The sequence below is a fragment of the Lissotriton vulgaris genome, unplaced genomic scaffold (genome assembly GCF_964263255.1).
Source record: "Lissotriton vulgaris unplaced genomic scaffold, aLisVul1.2 SCAFFOLD_265, whole genome shotgun sequence".
Classification (NCBI taxonomy): domain Eukaryota; kingdom Metazoa; phylum Chordata; class Amphibia; order Caudata; family Salamandridae; genus Lissotriton; species Lissotriton vulgaris.
In genome coordinates this window covers 199,691-215,962 of record NW_028243230.1, presented here as the reverse complement: position 1 = coordinate 215,962, position 16,272 = coordinate 199,691, and the positions used below count along the sequence as shown (strand labels likewise).

At 48.0% G+C, this 16,272-nt stretch overlaps 1 protein-coding gene across 3 annotated transcripts in view; it reads left to right on the top strand.

The window, feature by feature from the left end:
- LOC147668661 (uncharacterized) overlaps positions 1-16,272 on the top strand; it is a 60,750-nt gene that overhangs the window by 25,247 nt on the left and 19,231 nt on the right. For 2 of the 3 annotated variants that reach the window (XM_086948538.1, XM_086948539.1), the window contains exon 2: positions 16,051-16,209. In XM_086948538.1, the coding sequence (XP_086804664.1) occupies positions 16,056-16,209 (154 nt within the window). In that variant the 5' untranslated portion in view covers positions 16,051-16,055. The remainder of the gene's footprint in view (positions 1-16,050; positions 16,210-16,272) is intronic. The other variant, XM_086948540.1, reaches the window with a different exon arrangement.

The following is a 16,272-nucleotide window of genomic DNA, read 5'->3' as shown; positions in this document are numbered from 1 at the left end:
TAGCTACACCAACGGTGTAGAAAGGCGATTTTCCCCTTCGAGTAGTTCTAGTCACTATCGAAAAAGGATATCGTTCGGAAGAGATAGGTAAAGAGAGATATACCATACAAAACTCGTTGGCATCAATTTCCTACTCTCAGGCAGCACGGCCGTGCTAACTAATAAGGAGACCAGATCGTTACTTACGAAAATATCCAAAGTATCTCGGCATCCAAAGCGGGAAGGCAAGCGTCCGCGCACCCGTTGCTCTCGGCGTCCAAAGCGGGAAGGCAAGCGTCCGCGCACCCGTTGCTCTCGGCGTCCAAAGCGGGAAGGCAAGCGTCCGCGCATTCACAGTTCTACGAAGGCTAGGTCCATACACGATCAGGTAACCGGAAGGATTGACAAGCAACTTGGGTTTGTGACGGAAGTGTTTTTATACTCTCTCTGGGGGCGGAGACTGTTTCGTCTCGCCCTGGAGCTTTCTGGGAGATGTAGTGCTGCCGCGATATTTCCTTACTCGAGCCTTCCAGCTCGTCACGATCACGACAGAACCCCCTCTCGAGGATCGCCGACCCGGCGGTCGACCCGGTTTTCCTGGATACAGCTGATGAAATTGCGAAATCAAGTCAGGGCAGTGCAAATTCTGCTCTGGTTCCCATGTCCTCTCTTCTACCCCAAATCCTTTCCAGCTCACCAGATACTGCACTCTACCCCTATGGATCCGAGAATCCAACAACTCTTCCACCTCATACTCCTCCAGACCGTCTACCAGTACTGGGGCAGGATGGACGGGCAATCTTGTGTCCAGATGACAGGGTAGGAGTAGTGAGACGTGAAACACTGGATGTATCCTCCAGTTCTGGGGAATGGATAGTTTTAAGGCCACAGGGTTGATAACCTTCTCAACACTATAGGGACCTATATATCTAGGTTTGAGTTTGTTAATTCCCCGGAGGTGAATGTTTTTTGTGGAAAGCCATACCTTATCCCCCACTTTGTAGACAGGTTCAGGAGTGCGTTTCTTGTCGGCACACCGCTTCTGCGTCGCTTGAGCTTCAGCCAAGTGATGTTTAGCGTCAATTTGTATGGCCTGAAGATGGGCATGATGTTCCTGGATGCTGGGTAGATTGGTCGTAACAGGCCATTCGAAGGGGAGAATGTTCGGATGATACCCAAACAGACAGAAAAAGGGAGAACATCCCAGTGTAGTGTGGTCAGAGTTATTGTAGGTGAATTCAGCTAACCACAAGAGGGTAACCCAATCCGTTGAGTTCTGCAATGTAAAACAACGTAGGTATTGTTCGAGAGTGTGGTTGAGCCTCTCTGTCTTGCCATCTGTCTGAGGGTGATAACTCGTGGAGAGTCTTGCGTCTATGGCCAAGGAATCGCAAAGGGCTTTCCAAAAACGTGAAGTAAACTGGGACCCTCTGTCGGTGATGAATACTCTGGGGATACCATGCGCTCGGATGAGGTGTTGTAAGATAATCATGGCTAGTTCGGCTGATGTTGGCAGACCCTCCAGCGGTACAAAGTGTCCCATTTTAGTCAAGTGATCTACTATCACCAGTACCGTAGTTTTTCCCTGACATAAGGGCATCTCGACTATAAAATCCATCGAGACCGTATGCCAGGGTGCAGGAGGAATGGGAATGGAGCGTAACAGCCCCGAAGGTTTGTTGTGTTTTGCTTTTCCTTGCGTGCATACTGAACAGTTCCGTATGTATTTCTTAACATCGTTTCGTAAGGTCGGCCACCAAAATGAACGTTCTATGGTAGCTATAGTTTTATACACTCCCCAATGTCCCCCCAACACAGAGTCATGTGCCCAATTGAGCACCTGCATGTGCAACCCAGGGTCCGGCACATATAAGGCATGTCGGTAGTACAGGAGGTCGTCTTTTTGTGTTCTCATTTGAGGATCTTCCGTTAACCAAGCCTGGACATCGATCTCTGTTACTGCCACTCTGGTATCCTCGAGGAAATCACTGGATGTGAGCAAGGCGATGGTGTTGTCTGGGAAGAATTTCTCAGGAAGGATGGTTGTTGGTTCCTCAGGAATGTCTGAAAGGGGTTCTTGCGTGTCTTGATTCCTTGAGAGGGCATCGGCTTTTCCGTTTTGTGGGCCTGGCCGATATTTGATGACGAAATCATAATCTGAGAAGAATAGAGTCCATCTCAACTGCCTGGGAGTCAGCGCTTTAGCAGTCTTTAAGAACAGTAAGTTCCGATGGTCCGTGTAGATCTCGATGGTATGTCGTGCCCCCAGTAGGTAATGTCTCCATTCCTCACACCCTCTCTTAATCGCCAACAACTCTTTGTCAGTGATCGAATAGTTGATTTCGCTTGGACTGAGTTTTTTGGAGTAGAATGCTACTGGATGGATTTGTCCCGTTTCCGGGTGGCGTTGCGAAAGTACCCCTCCCAATGCGTACTGCGAAGCATCTGTTTCTAAGATGAAAGGAAGTTGTACATCAGGATGTCTCAAGATAGGGGCCTTGGTAAAGCTATCCTTTAGAATGCAGAAAGAGTGTTCTGCCTCCTCTCCCCACTTGAAGGGAACGTTTTTCTTTAATAGATGGGAAATGGGATGGATGATTTTAGAAAAGTCTTTGATGAAACGCCGGTAATAATTTGCAAAACCAAGGAAGCTTTGCACCGACTTCACGTCTTGAGGAGTTTTCCAACTTGTGATGGCTTCCACCTTTCCACTCTCCATCTGAAACCCATTAGCGTTTATCACATACCCCAAAAATGAGACTTCAGTGGCATGGAAGAGGCATTTTTCTAGTTTTGCGAACAACTGGTGTTGGTGTAGACGACTCAACACTTCTTTGACATGGTGTTCGTGTTCCTGGAGAGTACTGGAATATACCAGGATATCATCTATGTATACCATGCAGATGGTATCCAGTAGGCCCCTGAGCACCTCGTCCATAAAGAATTGGAAGGCCGCAGGAGCGTTGCATAACCCGAAGGGCATTACATTGTATTCAAATAGGCCGAACTTCGTGCGGAACGCGGTCTTCCATTCATCCCCCTTTTTCACCCTCACCAGATGGTAGGCCCCTCTCAGATCTAATTTGGTGAAGTAACGAGCTCCCTTTATTTGGTCCATCATGACAGGAATCAAAGGAAGGGGATATCTATTTTTCACTGTGATATTGTTCAGTGCTCTGTAGTCGATGCAGGGACGTAATTCTGCGCAGTCTTTCTTCGGGATGAAGAAGAGGGGAGACGAAGCAGGGGAAGTGGAATGACTGATGAATCCCGTAGCAAGATTCTCCTCAATGTAGTTCTGTAAATAGACGTTTTCATGTTCCGTCAGGGCATATACCCTGCTACAAGGAATAGAGGCTCCGGGGAGGAGTTCGATGCAACAATCATATACCCTGTGCGGGGGCAACCCGGTGGCCTTGTGTTTGTCGAACAGAGAACGATATTCGTTATATATTTCTGGGAGTTCTGTCGTACTGCAGAGAGGTGTTTCTGAGCAAGCCACAGCCAGGTGTCTAAGACTGGGTCGTTCTTCATGGTCTTCTTTCTCGACAGGGGTATAACAATGTTCCATGCAATAGGAGGAGTTTAAGGTGATGGTACGAGCTGACCAACACACTACTGGATCATGTAACGTAAGCCAGGGCATGCCTAGGATCACACGAAACTGAGGAGCGGCTATCAAATCGAATTGTATAAACTCCCTATGTTCTCCGTGCTGCATTCTCAAAGGGAGAGTATGTTTAACCACCGGCCCAGAAGACAAAATGGAGCCATCCACTGCTTTTACCTGTTCAGGTTCTGTCTTCTTTTCCCATGGTATCCCCAAGGAATCGGCGTAGTCAATATCCATGTAGTTTCCTGTGGCCCCGGAATCCAATAAGGCATCCATCCGAATGTAGTGATCTTGGGTAGTCCACAGAGAGATAGGCAAATTCATGTGTGCCACAGCAGGCATCATCGTATTGGCGAGTAAGTTGGAGATCCTTGTTGGTCGTTGGTCCATCCCAGAGATCTCAGTCGGGGTTGGACGTTCTAGTTTTCCGCCGTCTCACGGGATCCACTGGCTGCAGTAGTCTTTGGTCCCAGGGTTTTGTCCGTAAGTGGGGTCCGGGCTCGACATTCTCGTACAAAATGGCCCCCTTTCCCACAATACATACATAGCTTCATCTTTCTTCGTCGTTCTCTTTCTTCCGACGTTAGAGGACCTCGAATACCCCCAATCTGCATGGGTTCCACGTTATCGACGCTTTTGGTGTGATCTTCGGAGGGGAGCTTGAATCTCGGATACCATCCGCGTCCATCACCCCTGTTTCGATCTCCTTTCCTCTCCAGGAGCCGATGGTCCAATTGTACAGTGAGGTCGATGAGTTCTTCGCATGTAGCGGGTAATTGGACTACCTGTGACAGGACATCTTTCAGTTCGCTCCGAAGGCCCTGGTAGAACAACGAGGTCCTTTTTTCTTGCGGCCAGTCAGTTTCGGCTAAGAGTCGATTAAATGAGGTGATGTACGCCAGTAGATCTTGTGACCCTTGTCGCAACGTCAGGAGTTCTTTGTCTAACGACAACATATGAGTTTTGCGATCAAAAAGTTTCCTTAAGGCTGTACAAAAGTCTGGGAATCGATGTAGAACGGGATCGTTCTTTTCCATCAACGGAATAGTCCAGCTCGCCGCATTCCCTCCCATGTAAGACATCATAAATGCGGTCTTTGCGGCATCATCTTGAAACACGGCTGGTTTGCATAAGAAGTGGAGACGACACTGGTTTAAAAAGGTCTCAAACCTCTTAGGATCGCCGTAAAACCTCTCTGGGGCAGCCAAAGGTATTCCTGTATTCTGGATGATGTGCACTGTAGGATTGTGGTCTGTGGAGGATGAAGGTACGGCATGGGGATTAAAGAACCCCCCCCCTGAAGCTATCGGGGTTGATGGCTGGGATAGGGTTTGCCCAGGAGGAGGAAGCGTAGCTTCTCTAATATACGACCCACCCCCGGGATTTCTGCGGGACATACCAGCGACTTCTCTACGCATGGTATTCATGTCTTTTCTGAGCTCTTGATTTTCCACTCGGGAAGCATGTACTTCTTGTTGGAGTACACTAAATCCCTCGAGCAACGAGGTCAAGGCAGCATTAGTATCCATGGCCCAGGCTGGTCTTTTTCCTTGGGCTTGTCAATCTGTCAAGGTTTAGCGGCAGATAAACAACACAAGAGAACAAAACACAAGCCACTAACCTTTAGGGGTCTAGCCAGCAGGGACCACGGAGTGAAGATAGTCTTCCCTATACCCGATAACACTGACCCTCTCCGGTGGAGGTACGCACCGGAGACAGGTAGTCCTCCAGGTAAAGGGAAGGGGAGTTAAGCCGGGAAGGTTGTTGTGAAGACACCCCTCAAGATCTGGTCTATGGCAACGGAGGACTTCAAGGCACAACAAGGTCTGTAAATGCAAGAACACAGGTTAGTAGTGCTCTGAGGATAAGGGATACAAGCAAACATACACAAGTTTAACCAAGGATTCACTTACGGTTGATTACCGCTTGATTTGTCCCCAAAGTCGGGAATTAACGAGGACTCGGATTCAAGCTGTAAACGGGTTCTGTTTTAGTCACTGTTAGCTACACCAACGGTGTAGAAAGGCGATTTTCCCCTTCGAGTAGTTCTAGTCACTATCGAAAAAGGATATCGTTCGGAAGAGATAGGTAAAGAGAGATATACCATACAAAACTCGTTGGCATCAATTTCCTACTCTCAGGCAGCACGGCCGTGCTAACTAATAAGGAGACCAGATCGTTACTTACGAAAATATCCAAAGTATCTCGGCATCCAAAGCGGGAAGGCAAGCGTCCGCGCACCCGTTGCTCTCGGCGTCCAAAGCGGGAAGGCAAGCGTCCGCGCACCCGTTGCTCTCGGCGTCCAAAGCGGGAAGGCAAGCGTCCGCGCATTCACAGTTCTACGAAGGCTAGGTCCATACACGATCAGGTAACCGGAAGGATTGACAAGCAACTTGGGTTTGTGACGGAAGTGTTTTTATACTCTCTCTGGGGGCGGAGACTGTTTCGTCTCGCCCTGGAGCTTTCTGGGAGATGTAGTGCTGCCGCGATATTTCCTTACTCGAGCCTTCCAGCTCGTCACGATCACGACAGAGCCCCTATTTGAGCGCTGTCTTCCACGGCGCCGACTCCTGCTTCTGAGGCCCCCCCGGGCAGTTCCGTTGGAGGAGGAGTCCGACTCACCATCTCTAGCCGTGTTGACCCTAATTTTCACAGTTTCATCTGTCCAGTGGAAAACCTCCTCCGGAGTATCAAAGACTAGTGTTCGGGACTTGTAATTCACCCGCAACCGCGCAGGGTAAAGCAATGCATACTGGAGTTTAAGGCGACGAAGGCGAGCCTTGGCCGCAAGAAACGACTGACGCTGCTGCTGTACCAATCTCGTATAGTCCGGAAAGATGAGGATATGGGCGTTGTCGTGCAGTAGTTCGCCCTTGAGCCTTGCCTGCCGCAGGATGGTGTCCCTATCCGAGTAGTTCAGAAATCTGGCTATGATCGGCCGTGGGCGCGCTCCCACAGGGGGTTTCTTCACGAGCGCCCGATGTGCCCTTTCCACCACGGATCAGCGGGACAACGTGTCCGCCAGGATCCAGCTCTCCAACCATTGCGCCAGGAAGTCTTCGACCTTGTCTCCCTCGCAACCCTCCGGAAAACCTACGAAGCGGAGGTTATTCCGCCGAGCGCGCCCTTCAGCATCCTCGACCCTCATGGCCAGGCCCTTCTGTATCTGTTCCATGGACACTACTTTCTTCTTTAGGATGGAGACGTCATCTTCAACCCCAGTGATACGGGTCTCTGCGCTAGTGATTCGCTCCACTGCATTCCGCAGGTCCTGGCGGAGAAGGGTGACATTGGCACCGACTGCGCCTATTTTAGCGTCCAGCATATCCCTCGATTGCGTGATGGCTGCCAGCAGCGCCGCATTGTCAGGTGCCGGCGCGGGCGTCTGGGATCCCCCAGGTCCCGCAGCCCCAGTATACTTGTCCATCCGCCCCTGCTTGCCCTGGCCACCTCCGGCCCCACCCCGCGTCATCTCTCCGTGCCCTCAGCGGTAGTAGCTCCCTAAGTAGGTGCGTTCACAGTCCTGGGCAGTCCGTGTAGGTCAGATGCATGCAGTCCTCCGTCCAACGCAGAATGGCGGCCCCGGCGTGGCATCCAACACCCCAAGTCTCTCGTTAGTCTGACAGGGTCCGAGCACCACAGAGCCTCAAGCTAATGCGTTCTGCAGGCGCCGCCAGCCAACAATGTCCAGGCAGCTCCAACGTACACCCCGCACTCCCAAGCAAGTGTGATACTCCAGGGCGTCTCGGACAGTGAATCCCCTGAGCACCGGGGCGCACCTCAAGGGCCAGGCGCAGCAGTCTGTGGTATGACTTATGGCTGTCCACTACGAGGCACCATCCCAGGCACCACACTCAAGCCACCGGCCCCCGTCCTCCTCCACTCAGGGGTCCCAGCGCGCCAGACCACAGTTCAGGGCTCGCGCACACCGAGAGCCACCAATGACTGCCTTAGGACCATTCCGGGGGCCTCGCCACCTGTGGCCCCCGTCCGAGCCGGGCGCCGCCCGTCCTCCCCACCGGGGACCGATCTGACCCCCGAGGCAATGATTCCCTGGGCTAGCTCCACTCACCGCCACCACCACGACTCCGCAGGACTACGCTGTGCCTCCCTTCTGATATCGGGCAGGCCGGGTCCGTCTGCTCCACGCCGGGACTCTCGGCCGTGCGGGGCCCAGACCAGCGTCGGGCAGCTCTCATCAAGTAGGGCAAGCCGAGCGCTCCCCCATCTCCCGCTAGGGCCTTTCACCAGCCCGCTGCTATCTCCCGGCCGCGGGCTCTCAGGGCAGATAGGACGGCACAAAATGGCAGCTGCTTCAAGGGATGTCGCCTCCAGTGTCTACCCAGGCAGCTCCAGACCAAGCTCCACTCCAATGGCTACCGGCGTACCTGCCACAGGGCACGGGGGGGTTCCTTTTTCTCCCCGGTCAGCACCTCCAGGCCCTCCGCCAGGCTCTGGCACTCCACGGCGCCCACCGCCGCCGCCAAAAGCCGCGTCCGATCCGGGCAACGCCAAAATCGAGGCCCCGGCTTTGCAGGCCTCGTCGGAGCTGCTGGGGCCCGCGATGTTGCGGGATCGTTTCTGCCGTCCTCGGCGCACCCCCCCCCCGGCTGATCTTGCTACCGAGTGTAGCGCACCGGTCCCGCACCAGAATCCTCCTGCAGAAAGCCCAGAAAATGCTCAGGGCAAGGATATTCGTTTAGGATATGGAAAGGCTGGTCCTGAGCTCGCGCTCTACGCGACCGCCATGATCGCCGGCCAAGCCACGCCCCCTTTTTTCTGATTTTGTAACTCCTTTCATTTTTCTCCTCTTCTCTCTTGTAGGATGCAGATGATCACGTGTAAAATGATTTTCTTCTCTACATCAGTATTTGTTGTATGCCACGAGGGAGGGCGGAAATGTAATTTCCATGTTTTTTTTTTAATGTTTTATGGGTTTTTGTGAAATGCAGATTTATCCAAAGAGGATGTTAGAGCGCATTACCGAGAGAACAGAGATGTTATTTTTACAGACTTGCTACTGAACAATGGCACCATATTCTGCACAACAGCACTCACACACGTCTAACATATAAACAGAAAAAGAACCCTCAAAATGCTGCAATAAAGGCTGCGAAGACTTACTGACATTGAGACACAAATGCATGTACCAGCATTACCTCCGCTATGACATTTTTTCCTATACTAGCATTATAGTCCTTGTAGGTGTTCGGTATATTGTGGAGAACTTGAAGCACTCCAGGGCCAACCCTGTCTAAGGTACGATCTTCGTAGTGTATAGCAATAGGTCAGACATGCATGCACACACACCTATTCCCACCACTTCCTTATTGATTAAATCATTGGACCAAAATGGTTCCGGGAGCTGCACTTTTATCTGAAAAATAAAACTTTGTCATATCCTTTCTACTTACAAATGCCTTCAGTATATGCTGCAATAGAAAAACCCAGCTATTATAATCTAGAGGCCTCATTTAGGAGTCCCCTAGCGGCACATTTGCGCCGCTGAAGCGTCACTTGGTGGCGCAATTTGCAGCAGCATATTTACAAGGCTCTTTGCGTGGTATTTCATGGGATTGTAAATATGTGCCCCTTTCACGCAGTACACTGAGTGAAAAGGATGTTCCATGGGTGTTGCTGCAACATGCATGGTATCAAGCATTACCAGATTTACGAGGATCCATAAACCTGGGAATGCGTCAGGTTCTAACGCCACCCTAGGTGTTGCGTTAAGGAGGCGCAATGAGGAGAATAGCCTTATTTCTCTCCGTTTTTCCCTCTTTCTGTGTGTGGCACATTCTAGGTGTACAAAATAAAGAAATTAAATGAAGGTGCTTACTAATTCATCAAACAGGGGTGAAGGGCTTGGATCATCTGATCAGGATTGGGAAAAGTCGGTCAGGTTGACAGACTATCGAAAAAAAGGTAAACTTTTCTGCGCTGAGGAGATGCGGAAAGTGTTTTGAGCTCTGCACTCACAAACCCACAGGTATCTCGAATGTATCTCCTTGGATAAGCAATATGTACTCTATCTGAGGCGATTGTTTTGTTGAGGAACACAGCTCCATAAATCTTTTCTTGTTAGGATTGATGTGTGTCACCAAATGACTCTCTTCTTCTTATACAAGTTTTAGGAATTGTGCTTTTTAGTATATGTTCTATCTCATTTTCCAATGGGATTTTATTTATTTTATTTTATAGAGTTTCATATAGCGCAAACTTGACCCGAATCGGGTATCAGAGCACTTTACATAGCACCATTTGCCTTACATGACGCATTCCTTTTTTTTAGGCACAGGGAGATTAAGTGATTTGACCAGAATAACAGGATGTTCAGCGTCATTGCCGAGTCTCGAACCCAATTCCCCAGATTCGAGGTCAACCACCCTAGCCCTGAGGCCAACTCCTCTCCCCATTTACCTGGGTTAGTTTTTGTTTGATGGCAAACAAAATGACAGCATTCCTTTCTAGAGCTATTCCTTCCATACTATATACTTGTGTTCTTCTCAATAAAAAGTTTTTAGGAAAAGACATTGCCCCAACTTCCTCCCAGACCCTATCCGGTTGGGAGGAGGGTCAGAAACGGAAGAGACCCCCAAGAGCTGTCTCCAGTAGTATATTAACGTGGTCCAACTCTGCACTTCCCTGATCATCTGAGACGTGACTGCCACTGATAGGGTGGGAGATGGAAAGAGATCGAGAAGAAAGAGTAGTAATTGAATGTAAGAGACATGCACTGTCATAATAATGGCAGTTTGACAGCTATACAAACAACAATCCCAAAATTATACTACTGAGAAAACTCACTGATGGTTGACAGAGATGTAAATACCAAAGAAAAGATTCGCATTGTGGTAGCCCTCTTATCAGCCATGCAGAACTCTGAACTTTGATGTTACCATCAAAACAGAAGAGGGCAACAGTGAGTTCAATGCTAGTCCACTCCTCCTAATTCTATATTATTAAAACAGGTGAATGTGGACCACTTCATGATAATGCTCTTGAAGCCAGTTCTCAGGGAGATAGTGTTGACTAGAGCTTAGAGCTTGACAGTGTCAAAGACTGCTGATATCACAGCAGCATGAGGGAACAGAGCTCATCATTGTTGGTGATCTAGAGTACCTTGTTGACTATTTGAATGGTTGTTTCAGTGCAGCACTGTGGCCTGAATCTAGATTGGTCAATCTGTAGGTGGATTTTGCTATTGGTCTTCTCATGAAACAGGAGAGTGATAGTCTTTTCAATTGTTTACACTCAGGTTGGTAGGTAGGTGACTAGGCAGTTGTTACTGAGATCTGAAATGGCCGGATCTATCTGGTCTTGGGGGAGTCTGGGTAGATGATTTGTGGGGTATTGTGAAGACATCTGAAAGCCCTGTTGATGTGAAATTCACTTTCGATGCAGGATTCTTATATTTCTTTCCTACACAGAGAAGGGACATCACAGGCAGTAACACTAACTTTTTTTCATATAAAGAGCAAGTGCAGCATAAGACACAGTAGCGCAAGCTAAGTTCACGTATAGATCATGTACATTTCAGGAAGCAGCAATGCAAGCTTCCCTCACAAACATAGCAGGTACTTTACAAACAGCTGCCCTTCAAGACATCTTCACACACAGAGCAGAAATGTGGTAGGCAGCAGTAAGATTTCCTTTAACACAAAGCTATCAACTAAACAGAAAAAACAACAACTCTACTTTTCAGCTAAAAAAGTGTTAAAGGGGAAGAAACTATATATATATATATATATATAATTACAAGAAAGTAAGATGAAATTCATTCTGGTTGATTATGACACCTTTAGCCTCTCTTTGGTGGGAATGGCAAGAATCTTGAGAGGAAAGATTAAGCTCCATGTCATTTAATGTTTGTCTTCTGCCTTTCAAGACTATTTTTAGGGATGCATGAGGGTCTATTGGAGAGGAGGAACAGAACAGGAGGAGATTTAGGCTTGGCTGTAAAGACTAATTAGAGCACGAAAAGGCGAAATTGCCTCACGGTCATCAGACATCAAAAGACAAGCACCAATCACATGTAAGGGAACATATGAAAAAGCGCTGCCGAAAGATTAGGCTGACTGACTATGATCAGAGATCTAAACTGGTGGGAACAAGTTTAATATTCAAAATGCCCTCCCATCACCCAAATGAACCTTTATCTAAATGTAAATGTGTAGGGGTTCTAGCTTTCAGTGAAAAGTCATTTTTAATGATAAGACCCCACTGAAGTGAATATTTCAACTGAAATCAGAAAGCACTGAAGTTTGCTTCACTTGAACTGCTTTTGTGTTCTCTGGAGTCAAAGCAGTATAATGATATGATATATGATATAAAGGCTTTTGTAGCGCGCTCTATTACTAAAAATAGTATCCTGGCGCGAGAAGATGAGAGCGAATCACAGGGTTCAAGGATAGGCAGAAGTGGTTTACAGAGTGATGTTAAACAGGTGGGTTTTCAGTCCTTTCTTAAAAGCCACGATGGTAGGAGCGGTCTTGATGTGGAGGGGGAGGGCATTCCAGGCCTTTGCGGCTCTGACCGCGATGGACTGGCCGCCTAATCGAGAGTACTTAAATTTAGGCACAGACAGTTGGCACTGATTGGCAGACCGGAGGGATTGGTTAGGAACATAGATGGTGAACCTTTTCCTCAAGTAGGCAGGGCCAATTTGATGGACAGCGCTATAGGAGAGGACAAGAGTTTTAAACATGATCCTATGAGCAACTGGGAGCCAATGGAGGCTGCGAAGTAGGAGGCCGACAATGGATCTCTTGGGTATATTAAACAGGAGTCTTACGGCGGCATTTTGTATGACCTGAAGACGATGAGTCAGATAGGCCGGTAGACCGCAGAACAAGCCGTTCGCGTAATCTAACCGGGAGAGTATTAGAGAACGTGTAACAGTCTCTTTAGCCTCTCTTGGGAGGAGGGGAAAAAACCTACGTAGGGTTTTCAAGGTAGAGAAACAGACCCCTGTAAGTTTTTTTATATGGTCCTCAAATTTGAGGTCATTTCCAAACCAGACTCCCAGGTTTTTTGCTGGGCCGCCAATAGATTTTGGACAGGGCAGATCGGTCGGCCATAGAAGGTCACTAAAATTGTCGGGGAAGGAGCCATAAAAAAGAACCTCAGACTTGCCTTTGTTGCATTTTAACTGGGCAAGTGCTAGCCATCGGAAAACTGATGATAGGCAGAGTTGGGCCGCCGACGTATCCAAATTGTTCTTGGGCCAGGTAAACAGAAGTTGGGTGTCGTCGGCGTAGGCCATAATTTTTGCCCCTAGCTGTTCTGCTAGATAGATTAAAGGGGTAAGAGAAATGTTAAAAAGCAAGGGGCTCAAAGTGGAGCCCTGTGGGACCCCAGTAGCGAGTTTCTTTGGGGAAGAAGCGAAGGGAGGCATCCAGACTTGTTGAGTCCTATTATCTAAAAAAGACGTCAGCCAGTCAAGTGCTGGGCCGGTGATGCCAATGGTGGCTAATCTGGTAAGTAGAAGGGAGTGGGATACTGTGTCGAAGGCGGCAGAGAGGTCTAATAAAATCAGAGCCGCTCTGCCACCTCCATCCAAACACTCCCGGATAGCCTCAGATATTTCAACTAGGGCTGTTTCAGTACTGTAGGCAGCCCTGAATCCTGACTGCGCTGGGTGCAGTGCCTGAGATGTTTCGACAAAATTGTCCAGCTGTTTAAAATCGATCTTCTCGCAAACTTTGGCTAAGGCTGGCAGTAATGATATAGGCCGATAGTTGGAAGGAACGACAGAATCCAGCCCGGTCTTTTTTAAGAGTGGCAGCAATTTAGCTTGCTTCCAACAAGCCGGGACGGTTGCAGAGAGAAAAAAAAGATTAATGATCTGGGTGACCTCATTTCCAACTGTTTCCGCTAGTCCCCCGAGGACCCTAGCAGGGCAGGGGTCAGAGGGGGACCCCGATTTCAAGGCCGCGAGGACAGCAATGATGTCAGACTTGGAAGACAGAGCAAAGTTGGTGAACTGGTCGGCAGGTTCCGGCATCGTAGAGGGGGGAAATACAGGGGGGGGAGGGAAAGCTGTTACAGACAGCAAGCAGGTCGTCCTGAATTTTGGCAATTTTATCAACAAAGAATGAAGAAAGCTCTTCGCACCATTGCTCAGATGAGGGTAGCAAAGGTTGTGCGGCACTTGGTGAAACAAAGCTTTTTACAATTGAAAACATTTCCTTGCTGTTATTATTAGCTTTATTAATTCGTCCTGCATAGTAACTGCTCTTGGCAGATCTGATGGCCGCGTAATATTTATTTGCGCCACCCGCAGATCCTTCTTTGCCTCAGGCAGATATGCTTGTCTCCATACCCGTTTGAGTTTCTTACAACCCAATTTAAGTTCCCGAAGGGTGTGTGAAAACCAGGGTTTGGAGGGGGTAGTACGTAGTCTACGGACCCCGCCTTTGTTTATGGAGGTAGCGGTCCTGTGTTCTACCCATGTATTAAAAGTGCTAACCGCCGCCTCAATTTCTGAGGGTAATAGTGTACGGGTTACAGCTAGGCAGTCTGTCAGGGTGTCTAAATTAATCTTCTGTGCATGAGCAACTTGGGGACCGCTCTCTGCGGCAGTAGCCAGAGACCTAGAAAACCTAATCAGCTTATGGTCCGACCAAGTCACTATCTCAGGACAGGCCATGACAATATTGAAGTTAGAGCAGACCAGATCTAGGACGTGGCCTCCCGTGTGAGTGGGTGCCGCAACCCACTGTTTGAGATGGGCCATGGAAAAAGCTTCGTCTAGGCGAACGGCCTCCGGAGAGTCCAGGCTATCAACATGAATGTCAAAATCTCCCAGAAGAGAAGTGCCCGTGGGATTATAACCTCTTCCAGTGCCCCCACAAAATTCCCAATGTATCCCGGAGGCCGGTACAGCAGTGTGCCACCCACTGTAAGATGAGAATTAAATGCTAGGGAGAAATGGAGCACCTCAGCGTCTGCCAGCTGATCCTGGGGGTTGCAGGAGAGAACCCATTCCTCCCTATAGACCGCGGCGATACCGCCTCCTCTACCAAGCGGACGGTCTACCCTTGTGATTTTAAAACCCCGTGGGATGGCAAGCTCGACTACTGGGGCACATGTGTCATTAAGCCAGGTTTCAGTAATGAAAAATAGGTATATAAGTGCAGTACATATGTTTATGCACTTTCCTGTGACAGATGGTCCCATTATGCCTCACTTATCACATTTGGTGATGCAGTGCACGCAACGAAATTCGTTTTATTTATTTATATGTTTACTTACCTGTTAAACTCCGTAATCCATACATTACTACCCCCCACCCTGCCCCTCCCCACGTCACAGCCCGGCCGGTACTCCCACTACCGACCGCGGCTGCTTATGGGCATGGTAGTTCATCCAATATGTCCCTGGGATCCTTAATTCATCACCTGTGCAACCCAAAGTGGCTGCAATAAATGGCAACATATTGAGGATGTATTTACAACACATGTCATTACCACATATGCATGTTATACAATGCATTGATCTTTACAGTGTATTTCATTAGATCGTGGAGCTTTACTGACACGTTTTTGTGGTATTTACTATTTTACTAGATATATCAACCTTTTTTCACTTTATTTTTATCCCAGTATCCTTTTTTACTCCAAACATCCCTTTACCTCTTACCCGCCCTTAACCCTAATATTATCCTTATGTTCCGTTACCTCTACCCAAACTTAAATCCTACAATTAACCTTACATCCCTCTGCCTCTACCCACCCATAAATCCTATAGTTACCCTTACCTGCCTTTACCTCTACCCATTTCTTAACCCTAAATTTACCTTAATCTCCCTTTACCTCTACCCACCCGTAAAACCTAAAATCACTCGTACCTCCATTTACTTCCACCCACACCTCCACCACTTTTTAAAATAACATTTAACAAAATGTTTTTTTTAAAATAATACTTACCTGTGTAGTAAAGTACAGCATGATTGAGGTTAAAACCTATAATAAGTACTTACCTGTGTGGTTCTTACGTGCATGGTAAAGACTGCTTGGTAAAGGTTATGATATGTGTTCTTGTAAAGTGCACTTTAACCTGCGAGGGTATCTTGGCACTGAGCAGGTGTGTGTGTCTACCCCTGGCTATGGTAAGTTAGTTCATTGAAATAGGTTATTATTGCATTAATTAGTGTTTCCATGCCAGACTCCAGTAGTGATTCCCCATTTTTAGTCTTCTATCCACCAATCAAAGTAGGATTTAGCACACACACAGAACAGAGACCAGGACAATTATATTTAAATAGTAACAGAGGGAAAGGATAAGGATGAACATAACCTTCCAACTGTAACCTAATAAGAAAACAAATTTCCCATTGAATTACTTGCTGATTGAGAGTCAAGTTCAGACACTTTTTCAATTTATGCAATGGCCTCTCTCCCCGATAAACATAGAATTTCTCAGTTTGTTTCAGTGCTATTTTTTTCTTGTGGCAGGCATAATGGCGGAGGGAGGCGCCTTATCTGAGAAGTCTACAATAGGCTCCAATGAGAATGACACTTTGGAAGTCAATCTTCACACAGTTGAATCGATTAGTGACATCCACTTGACATCAACCAACTTGGAGGTGCCTAAGGGAGCAGAAGGTATGCCAGGTACACATTGCTATTGTTTTTATTGCTGATAGAGTAATCAATTTTCTATATCTGTACATTAAT